The sequence below is a fragment of the Eschrichtius robustus genome, chromosome 2 (assembly GCF_028021215.1).
Source record: "Eschrichtius robustus isolate mEscRob2 chromosome 2, mEscRob2.pri, whole genome shotgun sequence".
Classification (NCBI taxonomy): Eukaryota; Metazoa; Chordata; class Mammalia; order Artiodactyla; family Eschrichtiidae; genus Eschrichtius; species Eschrichtius robustus.
The window spans coordinates 171709699-171733604 of record NC_090825.1 but is presented as its reverse complement, the minus strand read 5'-3'; the positions used below and the strand labels follow the sequence as shown (position 1 = coordinate 171733604).

The 23906-nt window shown below is 49.2% G+C and overlaps 1 protein-coding gene and 1 long non-coding RNA gene across 8 annotated transcripts in view; one reads left to right on the top strand and one right to left on the bottom strand.

Annotated features, from left to right (window-relative positions):
- Window positions 1-23906, top strand: part of SMARCA4 (SWI/SNF related BAF chromatin remodeling complex subunit ATPase 4) — a 148117-nt gene that overhangs the window by 54603 nt on the left and 69608 nt on the right. For 5 of the 7 annotated variants that reach the window (XM_068536968.1, XM_068536967.1, XM_068536963.1 and 2 more), the window contains exon 2: window positions 21971-22223. In XM_068536968.1, coding sequence (XP_068393069.1) covers window positions 21971-22223 — 253 coding nt within the window. Of the gene's footprint in view, window positions 1-7159; window positions 7323-21970; window positions 22224-23906 lie in introns of those variants that run through there. The other 2 variants (XM_068536965.1, XM_068536964.1) reach the window with 2 other exon arrangements.
- On the bottom strand, window positions 5593-7513 carry LOC137760060 (uncharacterized). The gene is made up of 2 exons (XR_011073235.1): window positions 7196-7513; window positions 5593-5877 (listed from the first exon to the last, which is right to left on the bottom strand). It is a non-coding gene; the product is annotated as an uncharacterized lncRNA (long non-coding RNA).

Below are 23906 nucleotides of genomic sequence, written 5' to 3'. Positions count from 1 at the left end.
TTTTCACCGCCCGAGGAGTGATGCTGCAAACATCTGGACTTTTACACACCTCTTTGCATTCCCACCCTTCCCTCCACACCTGGCACTCTCCTTCCCACCGGGGAAGGCGGGAGGGGCAGCTATCATTGTGCCAGGCAGCAGATGGGGAGGGTGACTGGGACCTGGACACAGGAGATGAGGGGCGGAGCCTAAAGCTGTGACTTCAGTCCAGGGCTCGAGTCATTCTCCCCACTGGCATCTGAGAAGCCGGGAGTGTAATACTGATGCCTCAGGAAGCATCTCGTAAACCGGGATTCCGTGCGAGGAGCGGCAGCAAGGAGTCACCCGGGAGTACTCCTTCACTCTCTCTTCCGTGCACCAGGCATTTGGCACTGTGCTAGGTGCTGGGATGCATGGGTGGTGGAGACAGACACAAAGTTTACGTTCCAGCATGGGGGATGAGTACCGTGGAGAAAAAACAACTGGGAATGCAAGGTGGAGGCATCTGTAACATTACCGGGATCCTCTGGGAGACTGAGCCATGCATGGGTTGGGAGCACATGGGCAAAAACTCTGGGGCAGGAATGTGCCAGGTTTGAAGAATAGCGAGTGAGGAGGCCAGTGGTGGGAGGGGAATGAGCCAGGAGAAGGGCAGTAGGAGATGCAGTCAGGGAGGGGACAAATGGCCTACAGGTCCCTGTGATGACCGGCTTTGGTCTTTTAAATGTGTTTACATTTAAAAAATAAACTTTATCTTGGACTTCCTTGGTGGCACAGGGGTTAAGAATCTACCTATCAATGAAGGGGACATGGGTTCAAGTCCTGGTCTGGGAAGATCCCACATGCCGCGGAGCAACTAAGCCCGTGTGGTATAACTACTGAGCTGCGCTCTAGAGCCCGTGAGCCACAACTACTGAAGCCTGTGCACCTAAAGCCTGTTCTCCGCAACAAGAGAAGCCACCGCAATGAGAAGCCTGCGCACCACAACGAAGAGTAGCCCCGCTTGCCGCTAGAGAAAGCCCTAACGCAGCAACGAAGACCCAACGCAGCCATAAATAAATTAATTTAAAAAAATAAACTTTGTCTTTTAGAGCAGTTTTAGGTTCACAGCAATATTGAGCAAAAGGCACAGAGTGTTCCCATACGCTCCCTGCCCCCACAAATGGACAGCATCCCCCCCATCAAAGCACGCCCCCCATCAGTGGCGCCTTTGTTACCACTGATAAACCTAAATGGAAACATCATCATCACCCAGCATCCACAGTTTACATTAGGGTTCACTCTGGGTGGTGTACATTCTAGGGGTTTGGACAAATGTATAATGACAAGCATCCACCATTGTGGTATCATACAGAGTAGACAGACGGCTGTAAAAATCCTCTGGGCTCTGCCTATTCATCCCTCCTTCCCCTAAAATCCCTGGAAACCACTGATCCTTTTACTGTCTATATAATTTTGCCTTTTCCAGAATGTCATATAGTTGGAATCATGCAGAACAAACATAAGCCTTTTCAGATGGGCTTCTTTTACTCAGTAATATGCATTTAAGGGTCTTCTATGTCTTTTCATGGCTTGACAGCTCATTTCTTTTGAGTGCTAATATTCCATTGTCTGGACGTATCACACTTTATTTATCCATTCATCTACTGAAGGACAGCGTGGTTGCTTCCAAAGTTTTGACAATTAAGAATAAAGCTGCTGAGGGACTTCCCTGGTGGTCCAGTGGTTAAGACTCCACGCTTACACTGCAGGGGGCACGGGTTCAATCCTGGTTGGGGAACTAAGATCCCTCATGCCCCATGACGTGCCAAAAAAAAAAAAAGGTTGCTAGAAACATCCAGATACAGGTTTTTGTGTGGACATGTTTTCAACTCCTTGCAGTAAGTACCAAGGAGCATGATTGCTGGTTCATATGGTAAGAGTATGTTTAGTTTTGTAAGAAACGGCCAAACTATCTTCCACAGTGGCTGAACCACTTTGCATTCCCACCAGCAATGAATGAGAGTTCCTGTTGCTCCACATCCTCACCAGCATTTGGTGTTTTCAGAGTTTTGGATTTCTCCCATTCTAATAGGTGTGTAGTGGTATCTCACTGTTGTTTTAATTTGCAATTCCTTGATGACATATGATATTGAACATCTTTTCATGTGCTTATTTGCCATCTGTGTATCCTCTTTGGTGAGGTGTCTGTTCAGGTCTTTGTTTTTTAATTGGGTTGTTCATTTTCTTATTGTGGAGTTTTAAGAGTTCTTTGTATATTTGGATAACAATCTTTTATCAGATGACTTTTCAAATATTTCCTCCTAGTCTGTGGCTTGTCTTCTCATTCTCGTGATGGTCTTTGCCTTTTATTCTTGGTGAGATGGGAGTCATTGGAGGGTTTTGAGCAAAAGAGGGACATGATGGAACTGGACATTTTAACTCCTATTAAATATCCAAATGGTGGTATCTGAGAGGCACTTTTCTGGAGCTCCAGGTCCAGACAGGAGATAAACATTTGGAAATCATTAGCATGTAGATTTTTAAAAAATTAAAGTGCGGGACTTCCCTGGTGGTCCAGTGGGTAAGACTCCACGCTCCCAATGCAGGGGCCCCGGATTCGATCCCCAGTGGGGGAACTAGATCCTGCATGCATGCCGCAACTAAGAAGCCCACATGCCACAACTAAGAAGCCAGCATGCCGCAACTAAAAAAAGATCCCACATGCCGCAAATAAGTCTGCAGGCTGCAACTAAAAAAAGATCCCGCATGCCGCAACTAAGACCTGGCACAGCCAAAATAAATAAATAAATAATAAAATTTAAAAAAAATTAATGTGAGATTCATATAAAATTAAACACTTAAAGATGAATGATTTAGTCCTATTTAGTACAACAGTAAGCATCATCTCTATCTAGTTCCAAAATATTTTCATCATCTGCCAAATAAAACCCTGTACCCATTAAGCAGTTAACTCTCTTCTTACCCCCAGCCCCTAGCAATCTGCTTTCTGTCTCTATGGATTTGCCTATTTCAGACATTTGAAATATACAGACTCATACAATATGCCGCTTTTTGTGTCTGACTTCATTTGCTTAGCATGTTTTCAAGGTTAATCCAGACTGTAGCACATAAAAGGACTTCGCTTAATTTCATGGCTAAATAGTCATTGAATGTATACAGCACAGTTTGTTTATCCATTCATCTGTTCATGGATATTTGGACTGTTCCAGCCTTTTGGGTATTATGAATAGTGCAGCAGTAATGAACATTTATTTACAAGTATTTGTTCAACTGCCTGCTTTCAGTGCTTTTGGGTAGATATCTAGGATGTAGATGATTTTTTTTTTTTTTTTTTGCCTCACCATGCGGCTTGCGGGATCTTAGCTCTCTGACCAGGGATTGAACCCGGGCCAGGGCAGTGGAAGCATGGAGTCCTAACCATTGGACTGCCAGGGAATCCCCTGGAAAAAATTTTAAAGTCACAACACTGGAAGCCAAGGGGGTGAATGTAGATAGGGGATGAAGGTCCGCGTCTTATGGCAGGTCATTCTTAAAAGATCAGTGTGAGGAGGAGGAAGACACAAAGGAGATGATGATGGGGTGGGAAGAAACCTAGGAGTGTGTGGTGCCCTGGAAACCAAGTGAGGAGATTGTTCTAAGGAGGGAAAGTGTCAACTGTGGCCACCAGCCCTAGGAAGGTGAAGCTGAGAACTGACTTCTGCCTTCAGCAACAGGTAGGTCCCTGTGACCTGGACAGGAGTCATTTCACTGGACTAGGAAAGGCCTGAAAAGAGCAAGTTTAATGGACATTAGAGAAGACCTAAATAAACAGAGAGATACGCCATGTTCATGGATTGGAAGATGGTGATTCTCCACAAACTGGTCTACAGATTCAGTGCAATCCCAATCAAACCATGACCGTGATAAGTCACTGTTTTTGGTAGAAATTGACAAGTTGATTCTAAAATTTACATGGAAATGCAAAGGATCTACAGTAACGAAAACAATTTTAAAAAAGAACAAAGTTGGAGTACTACTTGATTTCAAGACTTACTATAAAGCTACAGTAATCAAAACAGTGTGGTCTTAGCTTAAGGGGAGGCATATTGATTAATGAACAGAACAGAGAGTTCGGAAATAGACTCCCACTTTCTGTCTCAAATAGTCAACTGATTTTTGACAAAAGCACCAAAGCGATTCAAAGGGGGAAGCGAACAGCATGGAACAACTGCATATACCTATGGAAAACAATGAACTTCAATCTTACCTCACACTACATACAAAAATTAACTCATAATGTATCACAGACAGAAGTATAGTGCTAAAGGCATCAGTTTTGCTTAAACTGGGATCTCACTGTACAGCCATAAACCACTGGTCTATAGGATTATTCCTAAAAGATATCTTGTCCTTAAAACAGGACTCTTTTTTTTTTTTTTGGCCTTGCTGCATGGCTCTTGTGGGATCTTAGTTCTCCGACCAGGGATTGAACCCGGGCCACTGCAATGAAAAGTGCTGAGTCCTAACCACTGGACAGCCAGGGAATTCCCCCCAAACAAGACTTCTGATCCTTCCTTGCCAGTGTCCATGTCCCCAGTGTCCCAGCTGCAGAGAAAGCTGGAGTTCACACAGGGCCCTCCTTCTTCACCTCAGTCCCACTTCCATATTTATCCATTCTAACTCCAATTTCATCTACCTCTAGATGTGAAGACACCCTCTTCACCCTGGGCCACTGCAATGGCCTAAAGGGGCTCCCCACTTCCTCTCCTTGCTCCTTGCCCCGCCAGCCCAGTCTCCACCCTGCAGCCAGAGCAGCATGGGATTCCTGATTAAAGCCCTCCAACTGCCTCACACTGTGCTCCAGAAAAACCTCGAGATCCTTGGCACTGCCCTGCTCTGCCCTGCTGCTGCCGACGTCCCCCTCACAGCCACAGGAGCTGTCCCCATGCTCTTTTCCCTCTTCAGGGTCTTGGCACATCCTGTTTCTTCCACTTAGTGCCCTCCTCCTTCGGGTCTTGGCATACAAAGAGGTCGAGCTGACGCCTCAATCCCAGGAAGGCCCCATGTTATGATCTCATCACACCCCGGGCTTTTCTTCCATTGCACTTAGACTCTCCTATCATGTATTAGTGTGATCAATGTGGGAGACAGTCAGCTGAACTCAAGGACTGTCTGCTCCAAGGGCTGGAACCCTGCCTGCAAGCCTATGACCAGCTCAGTGTCTAGCATGTTGAGGGCGCTTAAGAAATATTACTTGAGTGAATGAGAGAGACCAAAGTCCAGACTCCATTTGCCCATTTCCTGTCCACTACCCAACGTCACAAGCTAAGGTTCTGAGAACTCCCAGGTGGCCTGCTTTCAAGGATTCCTCATAACCAACCTGTGGAGGTGAGTGCTGTTATTGTTTGCATTTTACAGGTGAAGAAAAGGAAGTGTGGATGAGTCCAGTACACTTGCCTGGCATCCCCCAGCTACTAACAATGGAGTCAGGTTTTCAATCCAGGTCTTTTTGGCTTCAGCCCAAGATCTCGCCTGCTGCTCTATGCTGCAAGGGACTCACCTTGGGCTTGGAAAGGCCCAAAGAGCTTATGATACACACTCAATAGAATCTCTATTATTCTTTCAATCAAAAAAAATTTTTTTTAATTTTTAATTTTATTTTATTTTAATTTATGGCTGTGTTGGGTCTTCATTTCTGTGCGAGGGCTTTCTCCAGTTGCGGCAAGTGGGGGCCACTCTTCATCGGGGTGCGCGGGCTTCTCACTGTCGCGGCCCCTCCCATTGCAGAGCACAGGCTCCAGACGCGCAGGCTCAGCAACTGTGGCTCACGGGCTTAGTCGCTCCGCGGCATGTGGGATCTTCCCAGACCAGGGCTCGAACCCGTGTCCCCTGCACTGGCAGGCAGATTCTCAACCACTGCGCCACCAGGGAAGCCCCCCCAAAAAAATTTTTTTAAGTATCTAGCATGTGGCAGAGGGGGGCGACACACTAGATGCTGGGTATTCACTAGGGACTAAAATTTACAACATCGTGTCATTTGAGTGAGACAGACAAATAAAGGGGTACGCAAGAATTGTGAAAGAAAGGAAAAAGAGGCAGTGATCAAAAAGGAGGCAAGGCCAGTGGAGGTGATGAGTCAGCTGAGACCTGAAAAATGAGGAAGAGCCGGCCTGAGAGAAGCAGGGGTAGGGACAGTCATAGGCTGTGGGACTTGACCTTGGGGAGCGTCTGTCCAGCTGCGGAGCTAAACGCGACATACACAGACTCGGAGATACTTTAAAAACATAAAGAGACCAAGCCGCCTACAGGCTCTGGGTCTTCACACTCGGAACAAGGCTCTCTCCGTCACTGCTTTTATGTCTTGACTCAAATGTCTTCGCAGCGAGGCCTTCCTTAGCTGCCCCATTTAAAACTGCCACGACCCTTCCTGTCTTCATATCAACAAAGTGTATGTTACTTAATTCTCTAGCCCCGCGCCTGCCTCTCCCACTAGACCGTGAGCGCCACAGAGGGTGAGGTTTTTGTTCGGTTCCGTAGCACCTGAGCCTGGGGCAGGTCAACAGATATCTGCTAATCCAATTAATAGCCCTAGGTAGGTTTTGCAGAAAAGGCAGCCACGGTCGGTGCCCGTTCGGCAAAGCCGGACGGGCACCACCATCCTCCGACCAGGGATGAAAGCGGTTCCTAGGTCCGCCCTTGGCCCAGGGGTCGGCTCTGCTCGTCCCCGGCCCAGCCTGTCCGCCTCCTGCCTTCACGCACGACCTTGGGGCCTCACTTACGAGTCTCAGGGTCCCTCGGCCACCCCTTCTCCTCAGACCTCGCTGCCACCCCATCCCCCCACCTCCCTCAGCCACCTCCTCCTCCACAACCGCCGCAGTGCCACCCGCTCTGCGCATGCCCGGCGGCGTGGAGATGCGCGGCGTGCGGAGGACGAAGACCCCCCGCGCGCAGGCGCAGGACCGTCCCGCACAGCGTGGGGAGGTGAGTCGGGCGCGCTTGGTCTCTCTGGCCCCACCCACCTTTCCCAACTTCCCCCCCCAACCCCCAGGCGGGCGCGCACGCGCGATAGGAGCGGAAGGGCGGGCGGGCACGCGCAAGAGGCCGGGCCGGCGACGGAAGCGAGAGAGGCTGTCTGTGGTGGGGGGAGGGGAGGTGACGAGTGCGCGCGCAGCGGGGGCGCGGGCGGCGTGGTGGGGGGGCGGCTGAGGCGGGCGGGCGCGCGCGCCAGGCTTACCCTCGCTCGGCGGCAGCGGCGGCGCCTTCTTTGTTTCGTGAGAAGAGACGAGACGCCCATTCTGCCCCCGGCCCAGCGCGGAGGGGTGGGGGCGGCGCCGGGAAGGCGACGGCGCCGTCGACTCCCGGTAAGGAACGCGGGTCTCAGGGAGAGCGCGGCGCGGGACTTGGGAGGACGGTTTGAATGGAGCCAGGGCGCTGAGGGTGGAGGGGGCCGTTGGCGCCCGGATTGGGGCTGGGGTACGGCGGCGCCCGAGGGTCAAGAAGCCTGGCCGGCACCGCGCGCGCGGGGAAGGCCACAGTGCAGCGAGGCCGCGGCGGCTACAGTAACCGCGGGCCGGTGGGGTGGGGGCCCGGGCCAAGTGGAGGCCGCGCGCCCTTCGCGCGCGTTCTCGCCGGGGTCGCAGGACAAAGCTCGCAGCCCCGTCGGCGGGCCAGGGGCCCGGCCCCCATCGGGGCTCCAACAATAGCCAGGCGTCCTGGCTTTTCTGGCTACGTTGTAACGGGTCCGACTCGAATGTTGATTTTTGGCGAGGCTGCGGTCGGAACTCAGGAGGAAAAACCCCAGGTGTGTCCAGCGTCGCCTGGACACGAACATTAGCAGCCCCCTTGGGTTAGCCGACCTAAAGTTTTATTTTAAAAAATCATGTCATTTTAGATTTTCAAGGAAAGGTAAATAACTCTCCTAATCCCTCGCAAGTAGTGACTTCAGAATGTTTGCCCTGAAGCGGGGGTCGGCAGCAAGTGGGGAAGGACCGGGGAAACTGTTTGTTGTTGAAAGCATTGTTTTAGTTTTGCATCCTTTTCTCTTCCTCTCAATTGATTTTCCAGATTAAGGCTTTTATTTAATTAAAACGTGGATTTTTCAGGAGAGGATGTTTTGTGCCGGTCTTGAAGACACTAGTCTTGATTTTTCCCACCCGCCCAGTGAATCCTTGGGGAAAGTAGGGAATAAGCGTGAGAGCCACTTCCCAGGAATTTGAAACCAGTTTTCACTTTTAATTGACAGACCGGATTCGAGTTTGATTCCTGGCGTTGCTGGTCACTTAGCTGTGTGACGTGAGGCAAATAGCTTAATCTCTCTGAACCTCTTAGTGTCTTCGTATGTGAAATGGGAATAATGCCACAAATGGAGTTGGTGAAGGCCTGTTAAATGGTTCTTGGCTAGAGGGAAGCACTATTATTGTTGTTCAGTACAATCTCTTCCTTTATTGTTCATTATTTGTTGAGTCCCTACTGGGTGTTCGATGGTTGGAGGTTAGGTGCCCTGAGGAGCCTCTCCAGTCCTGTAGGGGAACAGGTGGTAAATGTGGGAACAACTCCCCTTGGCCTATCATGTGTGAGGAACACAGTGGATGGATGCGCAGGGGAGTGAGTGATGGGAACCGGAGATCAGGGAGGCTGCGTGGAAGAGGGGGGCCTTTACTCAGGATCAGGGAGGACGTCCAGGCTGTATTTGACCACCCGGGACCAGTCATCGCTCCCCTCTGCTACACTCGCGCATCACCCTGAACCTTTCTTGTGTAGCAGTTACCCCAGTTTGTAATTATACATCTCTTCTTCTCCAAGGGCCATCAGAGCCCTCAGCTGTGTCTACCTGATCTCCTGCAGTGTACCCCGGGCCCAGCACGTAGTAGGCCCTCAGTGAACCTTTGTGGATGAATGAGGAGGGTATGCGGGAGGATTGAGTGAACATGTGTGTGAAGTGCTTGGCACACGACTGAAGGGGGGTTGTAGGCAATAAATGTTAGTTGCTGTTGCTGGTTTTGTTTTTGTTTTTGTTTTTGTTTTTAAACTTTCCAGGCCATTGTTTTCCAAACCTCATTACCCCAACAATGAGGGTGTGTGTGGGGCGGTGGTTAATATGAGGTGGTGGTGTGGAGTGCTAGTTCTGGAATCAGACCTCCTGTATTCACAGCCAGCTCTAAATCCTAGTTTGACCTCAAGCAAGACACTTACCAGTAGGTCCCCCCACTTGTGAAACAGGTATGACAGCGGGACCACCTCAAAGAATTGTCATGAGGGTTGAAAAGATAGTATGCGAAGTGGCTTAACACACTGCAGAGCCTGGCATGTAACGAGCCCTCAATTTATTGGAGTTAATATTGTTTATATATATATGTATTTGTAAATTAACTGTTTAAAAAACTGAAAACATAAGTTAGAGTCATTCTGTATCCCAGAAATCCCAGGTTTGATGTGCCGGTTATATATATTTTTATAATTTTCTTTAAAATCAATGCATACACAATTATGAAAATAATAAACGTTCTTCCGCATGCCACTTAAAATCATTTTGTGTCCAGCACTTCAGGAGATGTTGATCTTGCAGGTTTTTGAGCTGGGGGTGGTGGTGGGGTGACCTCATCAGAGCTTCTGTGTAGGGCAGTGCAGTGGTCTCCAAACTTCCTGTCAGTGAAAAGCACTCCAACATAAACACGTATTTATTTATATACCTTTGCTACTCCTTGCGGACCCTCAAAACATTGGGAGGTAATCCTAGACCAGCTTCAGGTCCTAGCTGTTTATCAGATGTGGGAGAGTGGGAGGGATTAGTTGTGTTAGGTGAATATCCCATGAGAACGTTCTGCAGGTGAAGAAACTAAGGTCCAGGGATATTTCACCAGGAGTTCTCGGGTCGAACATCCAAGTCTGACTGCTGGCTTGGCCACTTTCCCTCTTGGTGCCTCAAGGCAATGGGGGTGACAGTGCCTGGCACCTTGTAAGTCCTCAGACATGACAGCAGATTTTGGCCTGGGCTATCAGGGCTACCATGGCACAGAGGGCGTTCACAGTCACCAGAGACAGAGCACAACGTGAATGGCGCCCCCTGCAGTTGTGCAAGAAGTAGCCCAGCCACGCATTCCCTGTTCGTATAGCAAACAAGTGTGCACTGAGTGCCTGCCACGAGCCAGGCACAGCTGGGGGCTGGGGGTTTAGCTGGGAACAGGCAGACAAGGACCTTGTTCTCCGCTCCTGTCTCCTTATTTGCAAAGGGGGACAGTAATAGTACCGAACTTGTAGGATTGCTGCAAGGACTAAACAACAACAAGATGACAGATGACGAACGTTAAGTGCTTAGGACGATGCCTGACACACAAGACTAAACAGTTTGTAGCCGTTGTCATATATTATGATCTCTACAACATCCTAGCGGGTTGAGATACAGAACAGATTTTTGCCCCATTTTAATAGTTCTGTATGTTTTCAAAGTGGTAGCAAAGGAATCAGCTCCTTCATTTTGTCCTTAATAATTTAAAAATTGTGTGCTTAAAAAAAAAAAATTGTGTGCTTGCAGTTTCACCATACAGCATTGGAAAGAGGGAAGTGTGTCTGGTGGCATGGGTTTTAAAAAATATCAAGTGTTTGTTTTGCATTTCATATATCTCCTCATAACTTGTAACGTTGATTGGAACACGGAAGAGAGAGTTTTTTTTTAAATTAAAATCAAAGGAATACGCCAAACCTACTATAAAAGGGAAGTAACAGCGGCGAGAATATTGGAGGGAGATGTCCGAGGGTGAATACATCAGAACTGAGTTGCTGTTGCTATCACCTTCCAGATGTCATCCCTAAGAAGTATTAAGCTCATTGATAGGATCGGTGATATCTTGGAGTTTTGTTAGCTGCGTGCAAATTTTTCAGGATATGGATTTGATGGGCATGAGAAATTTGGCCTCCACTCATCTTCCTGTGTGGGGAAGGACCTTGTGGGAGGCACCAGGTGTAGCTGGGTCTCTTGGGAGATCATATTTCACAGGGCAGAGGGAAGGAAAGGGATGCATCCATTTCCCTCCAGTTCCCTCAGGGAAGGGGCTTTCTTTAGAAAACAGGTAGCTGGCCCCTTCCTAGAAACCCAGACTGGTTTCCAGGGCTTTGTTTGGGGTTCTGTTACTTTGCTGAAGGGCCATGTCTTCATTTTTGTGTGTGGGCACTTGTAACTGGGAACAGTCTTGAGTTTTGCTCAGTGTGAAGTTTACCACCCGCAGGAGTGTGATAAAGAGAATGGGCTTTCCCAACGACCTGTACTGTATAGCACAGAGGACTGTACTCAGTATTTTGTAATAACGTATAAGGGAAAAGAATCTGAAAAAGAATACACATATTAATGTGCTGTACACGACATTATAAATCAACTATACTTCTATAAAATTAAAAAAAAGGAAAAGAAAAAGATGATGGGCTTTAAAATGGCTCCTTGGCGTGGTTTAAGTTCTCCTTTCACTGGCAGGTTGCGCCCTGCTGGTTCAGGAAGCAGGTGGCCGAGTGGCAGTTGCTGCCTCACCTGTTACAGTGAGAGACTTGAGGGGGCAGGGTTTGATGTGTACCACCCCACCTTGCTCTGAAAGTCCCAGTAAAGGGGCACAGTGGGTGCCTCCTTGTCCTGATGGTGACGCTGAAGCACAGGGGGCTCCTCGATGTGCCCTGGGAGCTGCTTCTGGCCCTGATGACCGCAGAGCACACATCCGACCACAGCCTGGACCGCCAGCGCGCTGAGCGCCCTCATCTGCCTCCTCGAAACACCCCTCAGAGGCTCCCGCCTTTGGAGTGCTTCTCTTTGCTGCACCTTGTGCTCTTCCAGACCCTCCTCCTCCTCCGTCTTCTGATCCTCAGCCTGAATCAGTTACTCAGGCATTAGAGTTGGACAGGCTTGAGGTAGGCAGGACTCTATTCCTACGTGATTTTGGGCAAACAACGTAACCTCTCTGAGCGTAAAACCCCCTGGTTCTCCCATAGTCCCCAGTTGGCACCTCAGTCGCCAGTCATGAACCAAGGGGATGCAAGTTGGGGCTGGAATCCAGCCTGGCTGGGCTTTGCTAAACTAAGCCTGGTTCCAGGGCTGGTCGCCCCCAAGGAAGGGACACCCTTTATATTTCAAATGGCATGTGCTAGCTGAGGCCCTGCTGGTCACCTTGGTCATCCCTGTCTCCTCTCATTCTCTCACATCCATTCCATCTGCCTGTACAGAAAAGTCTTCTAAAACCATCATCCGACCATGTCGCTGCCTCACCCAGAACATTCCAGTAGTTTCCCATTGCACCTAGGGTAGACTCTGACTTCCTTACCACTGCCCTTGAGGCCTGTGATCTGCCCTCTTTGCCCATCTCTGACCTCATCTGCTGCCACACCGTTCTCGCCTGCTCTCCTCCTTCAGGGTCCCACCCCAGGGCCTTTGCACTTGCTGGTCCCTCTGCCTGTCCATAGCCACTGGCTCCCATTTCACTTCAGGTCTCTGCTCAGATGTGTCCCCATCACTGCCCACCATGATTGGAAACGCACCTCCCGTAAGCTTGACCATTAACCCTGCTACTTTATTCATAGCACTTCCACCCACTGCGTGACATTGTGTGCTATTTATTTGTGTGCTTGTTTCTGTCACTCAGTTGTCCGTCCCACCAGGCAGGGACTTTGTTCTCTGTTGCATGGCCAGTGCCTAGAACCCTGTTCAGCACAGAGTTTGTTCTCCCTAAGTATTTGGGGGTGGCTGGGGGTCTGTCACGAGTGACACTCGGCAGTTACAGGTGCCACGCCGCCCCACCTATTCTTGGCCACACTTGCACTTTGTGCGTCCCTGTCATGGGGGACACGCACAGGTCACGCATCGTGCTCAGTGTTGAGTACAGAGCAGGCCCCACAGCAGACCCAGTGGTGGGTCATGACGTCCATCCAGCGGGGCTTGGTCAGGCTTAACAGAGAAAAGGAGGAGAGTCTACCCAGGTTTCACGGGGGGCAGGGTCTGGACAGAACTGTACAACTTGTCTTGGTTACTTGATGCGTGTTTGTGCTGGGTCACATTGGAGTCTGGGTCATGGTAAAAAGAGTTTGGAAAACACCTGTGTAGATAGGCTCGTGTTTGTGTTCTTGAAGTGTGGACAGTTTATCTCCCTGCTGGATTAGAGCTTGAACTCCCCGAGGGCAGAGGGCTGGCCTGGTTGTCTTCATGTCTCCTGCCATGTTATAGATGGGGAGGTACTCTTCAGTGGTTTTCAGATGAATGAAAAACTTAAAAAGGGCAGGGGGGAGGATTCCAATGAATGAAATGATATATAATTCCCAGTGCTAAAAATAGTACTTGGTAGCAATTTGGCATGTCTACCTCTGAGGTAGAACTGAGAAGACACTGTAATTTATCATCACAACATGGCTTTTTAGTTTCTCAAATGCATTCCCTTTTAAATGTAGGGCAAGGTTTTGCTACTTAATTATATTGCAAGGGAAATGCCACAGAACAGCCAGCTTCCCAGGGTCTCAGGAATAAGCCATTTCCACGCGGTCCTTAAAACCACAGGTGCCCCGCCCTGCACGTCCTTGCAGGTTCGAGGACTAGTGCACCCCACACCGTCAGGTCAGGTGTGGAGGGTTTTCTTAGTCGTGGAGTGTGGCGGGGGTGGGGATGGGGGAGGTGGAAATCTCATTTTGTAGTTTAAATGTGGCGGATGGGGCTGGCTCTGCTGAAGCCATCCGGCCCGGCCACCTTGCACCGTCTGAGCGCCGGGTCCTGACTTGACCGCAGTGTTGCTGCTGCTGAAATGTGTCTTCGAACAAATTTCTCCACGCCCCAAAAAACAAAAGAGCAGCCATCCTGGGACCAAACTTAAATATAAAGCTGGTTTTTAGGCAAGATGGAAAAAAAAAAAAGCCAACCCATAATCTCAGCAAGCAGATTTCAGAGGGTCCCGATCACCTGTTGGCAGCCTGTCCTGCCACAGTGGCCAGCCACCACGGTCCTTTTTTATTTCTAAGAGAAACGCTAAGAGTGGTACGAAAGAAGAAACTAGACCTCTGATCCTCAAGCAGGTCTGGTTCCGCATGTGAATGTCGGCATAGTGATTTTGGTGAAGTTGAAAGTAGGTGGAAAATAACACAGTCCGCAGATCCTTTCATCTTCCTCCTTTATTTCCACAAAGGCACTTCTTGGGGCATCTTTTCTGGGTGTTTATCTCCCAGGTATTTTTTCTGATCCAGGGCTTTTTTTTTTTCTTTTTCCTTAAAGTGTTTTTTAAAAATCTGTTTACAAAAGTAATAGTTAAAACAAACACACAAAGAAAAAGTCCAGAAATCTGTGATGTGGAAAGTGTAAGCTCCCCAACAGACGCCTCCAGAGAGAGCCGCTGGCAGTTTGGTACGTGTTTTCTGGCTTCTGTGCTCGGATTAACGTGCAGAAATTGTTCTTCTTAGTAAAGTGGGGTTCGGGCCAAGCACCCCTAACTTTGACGATGCCTTGTTCCCCTGCTTCATTTTGGACCATCCTCTGTGTCCACGTGTACCGTGTCCCGCATTCATTTTTAATGATGCTTTGACTTGTACAGCATGGATTGCGGGCAGTTCTGGTTGTTCGGCAGCTGGGGGGCTTCTCAGAGAAATTGAGGTGAAATGGCTGAGTCCCTTCCAGACCCTTTGGCCCCAGGAACCTGGGAGTCTGTTTTCATCTCACAGTCTCCTGAACTGTCTTTAGTTTTCAGCTTTTTGGTTCTGGCCCTGGAGTACATTTACTTTCTGTCACATGCCTTCGGGCTACCTGCCCAAGGTTCCGTTCCCCTCTCGTGGAACCCCCAAATACCCCTGCCCCTCGGGCCACACACATCTCGATGAGGCTCCCAGACACACACGTGCTAGTGGCTTTGCCATTTTGGCCCCTGCATCCCCTTGTCCTTCGCTTTTCTCGCCTGCTTAGGTTTGGGTTGTCTGTCTGGTTTGAGATGGATTTCTGTGTTGTGCAAAGTTGCCCCACCTCTTCCAGCCCAGACACCAAGTGAGTTGTCAGAGAGGGACTTGTTGCGGGAGTCCAGGCAGCACCAGAAAGCCACCTGAACCCCCCTGAGGCAGCCTTGAGGATGACCTAGGGGACCCAAGGGCTTTGCTGAAAATGCCAGATCTTTAGTTTCCTGTATGAGGAGGGCAGGGGTGTTTGATGATGAGGGAAGAAGGGGTTTGGGGAGAGGGGTGTTCCTTGCCCTCAGATCTTATCTCTCTTCTGAAATTCCTGGCTGAACTTGTCTGGCCCGCCCTGGGTAGGAGCACATTGGTATCCCGTCCCACACCCTCTCTGGCTCTCCGCAGGGCCATGCCCAGCCCCGCACCTCAGGAAGGGCTGGCTTGATGATGGCTAAGAACAACTCCTTTGTGCAGTGGGAGCTAAAAAGGCAAGGGAGAGTTTGTGGCCCAAATCCTATCCATTGATTGTCAGGCTGGACCGCGGTCACTTTTGACAGCTGGTCCTCACTTGCACCAAGGCTGTGCTGGCGTTCAGGCAGCCGCTGCTCCTCCAGGTCAGCGGAGCTGCCTCGTGCAACCTCTACTTCCCGAGGAGGGAATTGAGCCTGTTGTCCTGAGTGCCGTGCGTCCGGAGCGCTAATGGCTGATTTCACCAGCAGCGTGGTAGCGCTTGCTGCTGGCATGTGCCTGGCGTGTGTTAGGTTGTGTGACACAGCTAGCGACCCCTGAGGGAGGGACTGGTCTCAGCCCCAGCCTGCAGAGAGGAAACAGGCTCAGGGAGTGCGGCGTTGTGCCACTGGCAGGTGGCAGAGTCCACGCTCAGAGTCTGAGCTCTACTATGGCCTTGGGCTTGTGACGCCAGCTCTTGCATTGACCCACTGGGTGGCCTGTGAGCCTCAGGGACCCCTCTGTCTGGTAGTCCTTCCTCGTAGGGTGGTGGTGCAGGCTCAGTGAGGAAATAAATTCCTGTCCTTATTACCAAGTGGGACCACTCCTTTCCCTCCCCTCTCTGACTGGATCTTACCTCCCTGCGCTTTCTTTGTGACTGATTCGTCCTCAATAATTGTAAACCACTAGGAGGCGGGAACAAGTCACAATCCCCCTGGACTTTAAAATATTCCTTCCCTTTCTCTATCTCCATGATCTTGGGTAGTAAAGTGTCACAGTACTTCTGACAGTACTTCTGACACCAAACGTGGGTGTTCCACACCAACCAATTCTCCAAGTTCCTGTGGACACCAACAGGGTGTCCTACAGTTCAATTCAATTCTGACACTAACTACCCAGAGTTGGTGCAGACCTCACAGGTTAAGGGCTCAGTCCCACAGGACTGCCCCCCACTTCAGATGCCAGTCGCACGTAGTGGGTCCCAAGGTTATCCACACTTCTGTCCAACTTGGTTACAAACGTGGATTCCCATGACCCCCTCATAAGGTTTGATAATTTGCTGTAACAACTCAAAAAACTCAAGAAGACACTTACGTTTACCGGTTTATAAAGGATACAGATGAACAGCCAGAAGAAGAGATACATAGGGTGAGGTCTGGAAAGGCCCGGAGCACAGGAGCTTCTGTCCGCATGAAGTTGGGGTGCACCACCCTCTTGGCACGTGGATGTGTTCACCAACCCAGAAGCTCTCTGAATGCCATAGTTTAGGGGTTTTATGGTACTTCATCACGTAGCCATGATCGGTTAACTCAATCTCCAGCCCCTCTCCCCTCACTGGAGAATGGGGTGGGGATGAAGGTTCTAAGCTTCTCACCATGGTTTGATCTTTCTGACGACCAGCTCCCATCCTGAAGCCATCCAGGAGCCCACCTAGAGTAGCCTCATTAGAACAAAGGACACTCCTATCACTGAGGAAATTCTAAGGGATTTTGGAGCTCTGTGTAAGATGCTCTTATCACTCCTATCACTACACAGGTTTTAGGAACTCTGTCAGGAACTGAAGGCAGAGACCAAATATATTATTTCTCATTGTCACAGGTAGTCAAAGATTTCTTAAACAGGACCCCAAAACCACTAACCATAAAAGAACTGACTTGATACATTGGACATCATTAAAATTAAGAACTTCTCTTCATCGCTGGGAGACAGTAATAGCAACCACATATCCCCAATAAAATGTTAGTGAAAGCTTACAGCCTGTACAAAAGTGGACCTCTTGGTGGCCAGTAAGCATATGGAAAGGTGCAACACTATTAGTCACAAGGGAAATGCAAATTAAAACTGGAATAAGGTACGATTATACACTCACCAGAACAGTTACAAATTAAAGAGACTGACAGCACCAAGAGTTGATTTAGAGGAACTGGAACGCTCACCCAGCTGCTGCAGGGAGGGCGGTGTATGTGATTGTCATGCTGATTTGGAAAACTGACAATATCTGCCAAGGTGAAGTTATGCCTCCCTCATGACCAGCAGTTCCCCTCCTGGACACACAAGGAAAATGAGCGCCCACATCCACCAAATGACACTGTTCACAGCAGCTTTATGTGTGCTAAAACCTGGGAGCACAACATCTGGGAACAGGAGAATTGACAGTAGCATCCAACTGCATGGATGCCCGCCCCTCCCAGACCTAGCGATGAGCAGAAGTAAATTATATGACCCTCTTTTCTTTTCTTTCTTTTTTCTTTCTTTTTTTTTTTGGCCACACTGCACGGCATGTGGGATCTTAGTTCTCTGACCAGGGATCAGACTCATACCCCCTGCAAAGGAAGTGCAGAGTCCTAACCACTGGACCGCCAGGGAAGTCCCTGACCCTCTTTTCAGATTGAGTTCAGTAACAAGCGAAACTAACCTACAGTGAGAAAGTCAGAACAGGAGTTCCACCGGGAGGGTGGTTCTGGATGGGAAGGGGCCAAAGACCCCTTCTGGAATGTTGGAAGTGCTATGTCTGATCTAGGATTCATCCAGCTGTATACCTACGATCAGGGCACTTTAGGTATGCCAGAACTCAAGATCCCCCTCCTCAGTACTACACCAAGGACCCGAGAGCCGCTCCCCAGTTCCATTTTTCTGTTCTCTCCAACGCTATGCTGTAGGACTGCCCTCCTGTGTCCACAGGTGGCACCAGCACCAACCCCTGGTGGGGCTTTTGATGGAACCCTACCTGCTTTGCTGCTCAGGATGGTTTTGCATTGTGTCTGCACTTTTTGGATCTCCTTTACTGTCGTTGCCACGTGTGTCTGAGCTTTCAAGTCCAGAAACGAGTTTGCTGACGGTGGCTCCGTACCTGTTTCATTGCAACCTGACCCTTCAGAGGTGGCAGCTTCTGAAGGAAATGCCATTTAAAAAGGGTTTTGTGAAAGCCCATGCTTCTTGAAGGCGAAGGTTGCCATACTCGGGCGTGAAAGTCTTTTTCGCTGCCCTCCTATGTCTTTGGTGAGCTGCTGTGTGTCACCGATGACGTTAGTGGTGCTGTGAGAGGAGGCAGTTGATTCCTAGAGGGACCTTGGGAAGAGCTGTCCTTCCAGAGGCACATCGGTTCGTCTGTCTTTAGATAGGAGGGTGGTGTGGATTTTATTTTGCCATCAGTTTCAGTTGGCTTGACTTCGAGTGGAGACCTCCAGGTGAGAAAGAAACCATGAGCTGCCAGATGCCACAGGTTCCTTAAGGAGCTGCAGGACTGTTGTCCCTCTTCCCGCCTCAGCAGCGCTCTGTGGACCCGAAGAGAGGGCCTGTGGACACAAAGGGCCCAGAAGGGAGCCCCGAGGAGCCATCATCCTCAGTCCAGCCACGGCCACGTCCGTATCACTCGGCTGCCCACCTGGGAAGTGTGATTGCTGGTGCATCCACCCTGTAGACAAACCCCTGGACCAGAGGTTTCCAACTCTAGAATCAGCATTTTAGCAAACGAGATAACAGGGCACAGACCGCTGTCACGTGGCAGGGCAAAGAGCATCCTGTTTGTGCGGCAGAATGTGTGAATAGTCACATGGAGCTGAATCAGGTCAAATTTTTTTTTTTTTTAATTGTGGTATAGTTGATTTACAATATTAGTTTCAGGTGTACGATGTGATTCAGACGTTTTTGTACATTATACTCCATTTAAAGTTATCATAAAATATTGGCTGTATTCCCTATGCTGTACAATATATCCTTGTAGATTATTCATTTTATACATAGTAGTTTGTACCTCCTCATCCTCTACCGCCATCTTGCCCCTCCCTCTCCTCTCTCCCCACTGGTCACCATTAGTTCTCTATATCTGTGAGTCTGTTTCTGTTTTGTTATGTTCATTTGTTTTATTTTTAGATTCCATATATAAGTGGCAACAGAGTATTTGTCTTTCTCTGACGTATTTGACTAAGCATAATACCCTCTAGGTCCATCCATGTTGCAAATGGCAAAATTCCATTCTTTTTTTATGGCTGAGTGATAGTCTGTTGTATATATGTGTGTGTGTGTGTGCGTGTGTGTATATATATACACACGCACACCACATCTTTATCCATTCATCTGTGGCTGGATACTTAGGTTGCTTCCATATCTTGGCTACTGTAAATAATACTGCTATGAACATTTGGGTGCATGTGTCTTTTCTGCATATATTCTTGTCTCCTTTGTTGTAGATTAATTGACCATAAATGCGTGGATTTATTTCTGGGCTCTATTCTGTTCCATTGATCTGTGTGTCTGTTTCTGTGCCAGTGCCATACTCTTTTGATTACTCTGGCTTTGTAGTGTAGTCTGAAGTCAGGGAGCATGATACCTCCAGCCCTGTTCTTCTTTCTCAGTATTGCTTTGGTAATTCAGGGTCTTTTGTGTTTCCCTACAAATTTTAGAATTATTTGTTCTAGTTCTGTAAAAAATGCCATGGGTATTTTCATAGGGATTGCACTGAATCTGTAGATTGCCTTGGGTAATTTGGTCATTTTAACAACACTGATTCTTCCAATCCATGAACACAGTGTATCTTTCCATCTGTTTGTGTTTCTTCAGTTTCTTTCATCAGAGTTTTAGAATTTTCTGAGTACAGGTCTTTTTGAATCAGGTCAGATTTTGCTTCCAAATGAATTTGTCTCGAATTTATTTTTTTTTAAAGTTTGATTTTTTTCCTTGAGCGTATTGGGTTTTGGATTTGTGGGGAAGGGATTGTGAGCACATGTCAGTTCTCCAGCACTCCTGTTAGGTGTATTTAAGGTCCAGCACTGAGGCTCCTTGAGCTTTGGAGGAGATCAGGGATGCCGGGAGGATGGTGGAGTGTTTTCCCGTAAGGTCAGGTGTGTTCACAAGCAGGCAGGGGTGACAGCTGCTGGTCCTGGCTCTGCCAAGATTTCTGACCCTCTCTGTTCCAGTTATTTAGTCATGAAACTGGACTGAAGAAGTTCGGGCTTTTGATCTGTTATCCAGGAAGATATACCCCCACCTTTCAAATGAAGACTTTTTTTTTTTTTTTTGAGTCAAGAGAATTAAAAATGTTCCTGTACTTTTTCAAGATTTATCCTTAGAATCCGGAGAGCCCAGTAGAGCTTAGGGGCAAAGAGATTCATTCCCCAAACCAAAAAGTCCACAGAAACAAAAGCAGATTTGTGGCATGCCAACAAGAGAGGGGCTTTTGATAATTAATAAGGACCTACTTTAGAGCACAGGGAACTCTACTCAGTACTCTGTAATGGCCTGTATGGGAAAAAAAATCTAAAAAAGGGTGGGTATATGTATATGTACAACTGATTCACTTTGCTGTACAGCAGCAAGTAACACGACATTGTAAATCATCTATACTCCAATTAAAAAGTAAATAAATAGGGGCTTTTAAATAACTCGGGATGCATCAGCACCAGGGAACTTGGTGGAACTGCTAGAATTTGTGTCTTGAAGACTGTTAAATGATGAAAAGGTCGTAGGTATGATTCTCTGAAGAGAAAGCTGGCCTAGAATGTGCTGAGTAATTCTGTAGAGCGAGTGTCTGTGTGTGTAATAGCCTCGAAGGAGAAGCACTGGAGTGTGGCCGGGTCCCAGCGGGAGCACCAGTCAGCTCTCCATCCTGAGAGGGCTCCATCATCACAGCTCTGGGGGTCTCTGAGGAGCTGCAGCCCTCTCTCCCCACACATACCCTGCTGGGAGGGGTAAGGAGGGCAGGGTTGCTTCTCGCTCTCTGCAGGGCCAGCAAGCACTTAACCTCTGTGTCTGGTAGGACGATGGGTAATTTTAAGTTTCTGTATTCTTTTTATGTTTTCCAGATTTCAGCACTGAGAATGTATTACTCCTTTATCAGGAAAGGGGTTGTTAAAGAGAATTTTACTTACAGCCATAGAACTTAGAGTCATAACATATTGAGGGTTCCCTGAAAACTGAACGCTTACTGTAGGGAGCACTTATAAAATTTATCAGCTCACAGACCAATCATAGCAATCATGACTTACCAACATCATTGGATATTTTTTTACCTGATTTTTGGATCTTGTGGAGGCTCGGGGTCATAGTTCCGGGCATCAATTTTTAGTTTACAGCACTTGAATATCACTTTTGAAGTATTTGAGATATCAGATTGCCATTAGTTCTGTAATACTTCTCTTTAAAGGAGCCTACTTTTAAAACTTAAATTCATGTATTTTAAAGGAAACTTGGTCTCACTGCCTTAAGTGGAAACCAGCATTACTTGCTGTGAATATTTGTTTTAGTTGATGAAGGTCCAGTCAGATGCTGTTGCCAGCAAAGGCTTTGAGCCTTAGTCACGTTCTTCTTTTTTCTTAAATAGGAAGATGAGCAAGTGTTGGAGTGATGTGAAGGGTGTGTCAGCACTGCCCTGCGACGTCCTCTCTGTTGTAATCAGAAAGATACCAGGGGAAGTGAGGCAGTATCACCTGGTGCCTCCACCTCCTGAGTCCCACCCCTTCCTCGGGGGACTTTGATCTGATTTTGGGTGCCTGATGTATCACCTCCTCAGAGAGGAATGGAGGAGAAAGGACTGGGTGACTGGGGGTGCCCGTCAAAGGCGCCAACTCCCTGTCAGATGGGTGCTCTGACATGACTGTGTGTGATCGTCCTTGACCTGCCCTGACCCGCCCAGCCGATGGCCGTGACCCCCACGCTGACTGGGACTTTCTTCCAGCAGGAGACCACTGTCCGCAGCTCCCGTGAAGATGTCCACTCCAGACCCACCCCTGGGCGGAACTCCTCGGCCAGGCCCTTCCCCGGGCCCGGGCCCCTCCCCTGGAGCCATGTTGGGCCCTAGCCCAGGTCCCTCACCCGGCTCCGCCCACAGCATGATGGGGCCCAGCCCAGGGCCTCCCTCAGCAGGACACCCCATCCCGACCCAGGGGCCTGGAGGATACCCTCAGGACAACATGCACCAGATGCACAAGGTAGGGAGCCCTGGGCCCGCTGCCCCACCAGCTGGTCCTCACCATCAGAGACGGGAGGGTGAGCAGCACATCCTGGCCTCCGCTGCGAGCCGGCAGCCACCCCACCCTCTGTCTCTCACGCCCGTTGTTTTATTAATGAATTAAAAATGTCCAAATCCTAAAAGATGGCTTACAGCCCATGGTTTCCTCCACTCGGGCTGCTCGGCTCACCCGGGTAACTCACGGAGCACAGCAGCAGGTGCCCTTTGTCCCCACTTGATCCTGTACTCGGACACCACTGTCTTAACCACTTACCTGAGTTGATCAGGGATGCTTTTGCCAGTGAGATGAAAAAAACCTCTTTTAACACAAATGGTTGTGCTCTCTCTTTGCATTCCTGGGCGGTGGTTGAAGGAAATGAGGAAAATACCCTCTTATGGATAGCATGTTATGGATAGTGTTTTGCCCATTTTGCAGACGAGGAAGTAAGGTCTCAGAGAGATGGTCACTCAGTGAGTTGGTGGCAGAGCCATCTCACCCCTCCGGCCCTTCCAGCCCCTCAGGCATGTGCCACATCTCTGACCTCCCACACAGTGAGGTGACTCCCTGCCCTCCCCATCCCCCATATATTTTTGTCAACTTCTATACAGTATCTGTCTTGTCACTTCCCTCTTCGAAAGCTGTTGGTGATCTCCCCCCATCCCCCCACCCCCACACACACGCTGATTGAGGCCAGCTTCTCCTCTAGCACCATCTCCTTTTCCCTCTCTGACCATTTTGTTTCTTCCTCCTGGACACTTGACACATGTTTGTCAGACGCCTGCCATGTGTCTGGCCTAGGAGCTGAGTCTGGCAGTGCCCTTCACCTGCCTGCACAGAGCTCCTGCTCTGGGGGAGGCGAGCCCATCAGTCAGCTCCACCAGCCCAGGGAAGAAGGAGCAGAGGGTGGGCCCCACCCGGTGGGCCCCACCCAGGGTTCTCCTCAGCATCCCGAGGGCCCCCTGCTTCTTCTGCTTGTGAAGCTGGCCCTCGTGCTCCCAGCCCGGTGCCCTCTCGTCCTCCTCTAACGGCGCACACTGAGCTGTAGCTGACTTTGCTGGGCCAACTATTAGACCAGAGAGCTGGATGTTTGCATTAACCGGGCCTACAGAGGGCCTGGAAGGGTCTCGGCAAATGTCCCCTTTCCCAGCCGTTCCGTAGGGGGAGTGCTTAGTGCTGAGCATCAGGAGGGAAAATGTGTGTTTCTGTCCCACCAGGATCTGATCGAGCCTCCGCGGAGGGGCAGAACGATGCTGCAGACAGCCTCCCTCCCAGCTAGCAGGTGGGAGGCCAATCTTGGATCAGTGAGGACATTTGACATACTGTTACCATACTTCATGGGCAGGAGTTACTGCCCGTCTCTCTGATTTACAGTCTCCCAGGCAAGAGGGTCCCCCTTCCAAAGACTTGTGGTCACAAGGTCTTCTTGTGATGATGAACAGGGAGCTTGGTGTCCCAGCTAAAACTGCTCCTGACCTGGAGCTATGTGTGGCCTTTCCTTGTGAGATTTTGGCTGTCTGAAAGTGTCTCCTCACCCTCTCCCTGATGTCCTAGTCCAGCTGTCCCCTTGCCTCTAGACCACCAATCTGCAGGTTCCCTGGGTGGCACTATTTCATGCACCTGCCTTGACACCTAAGTAGATGTCAGGACCATGTCTTGGACCTA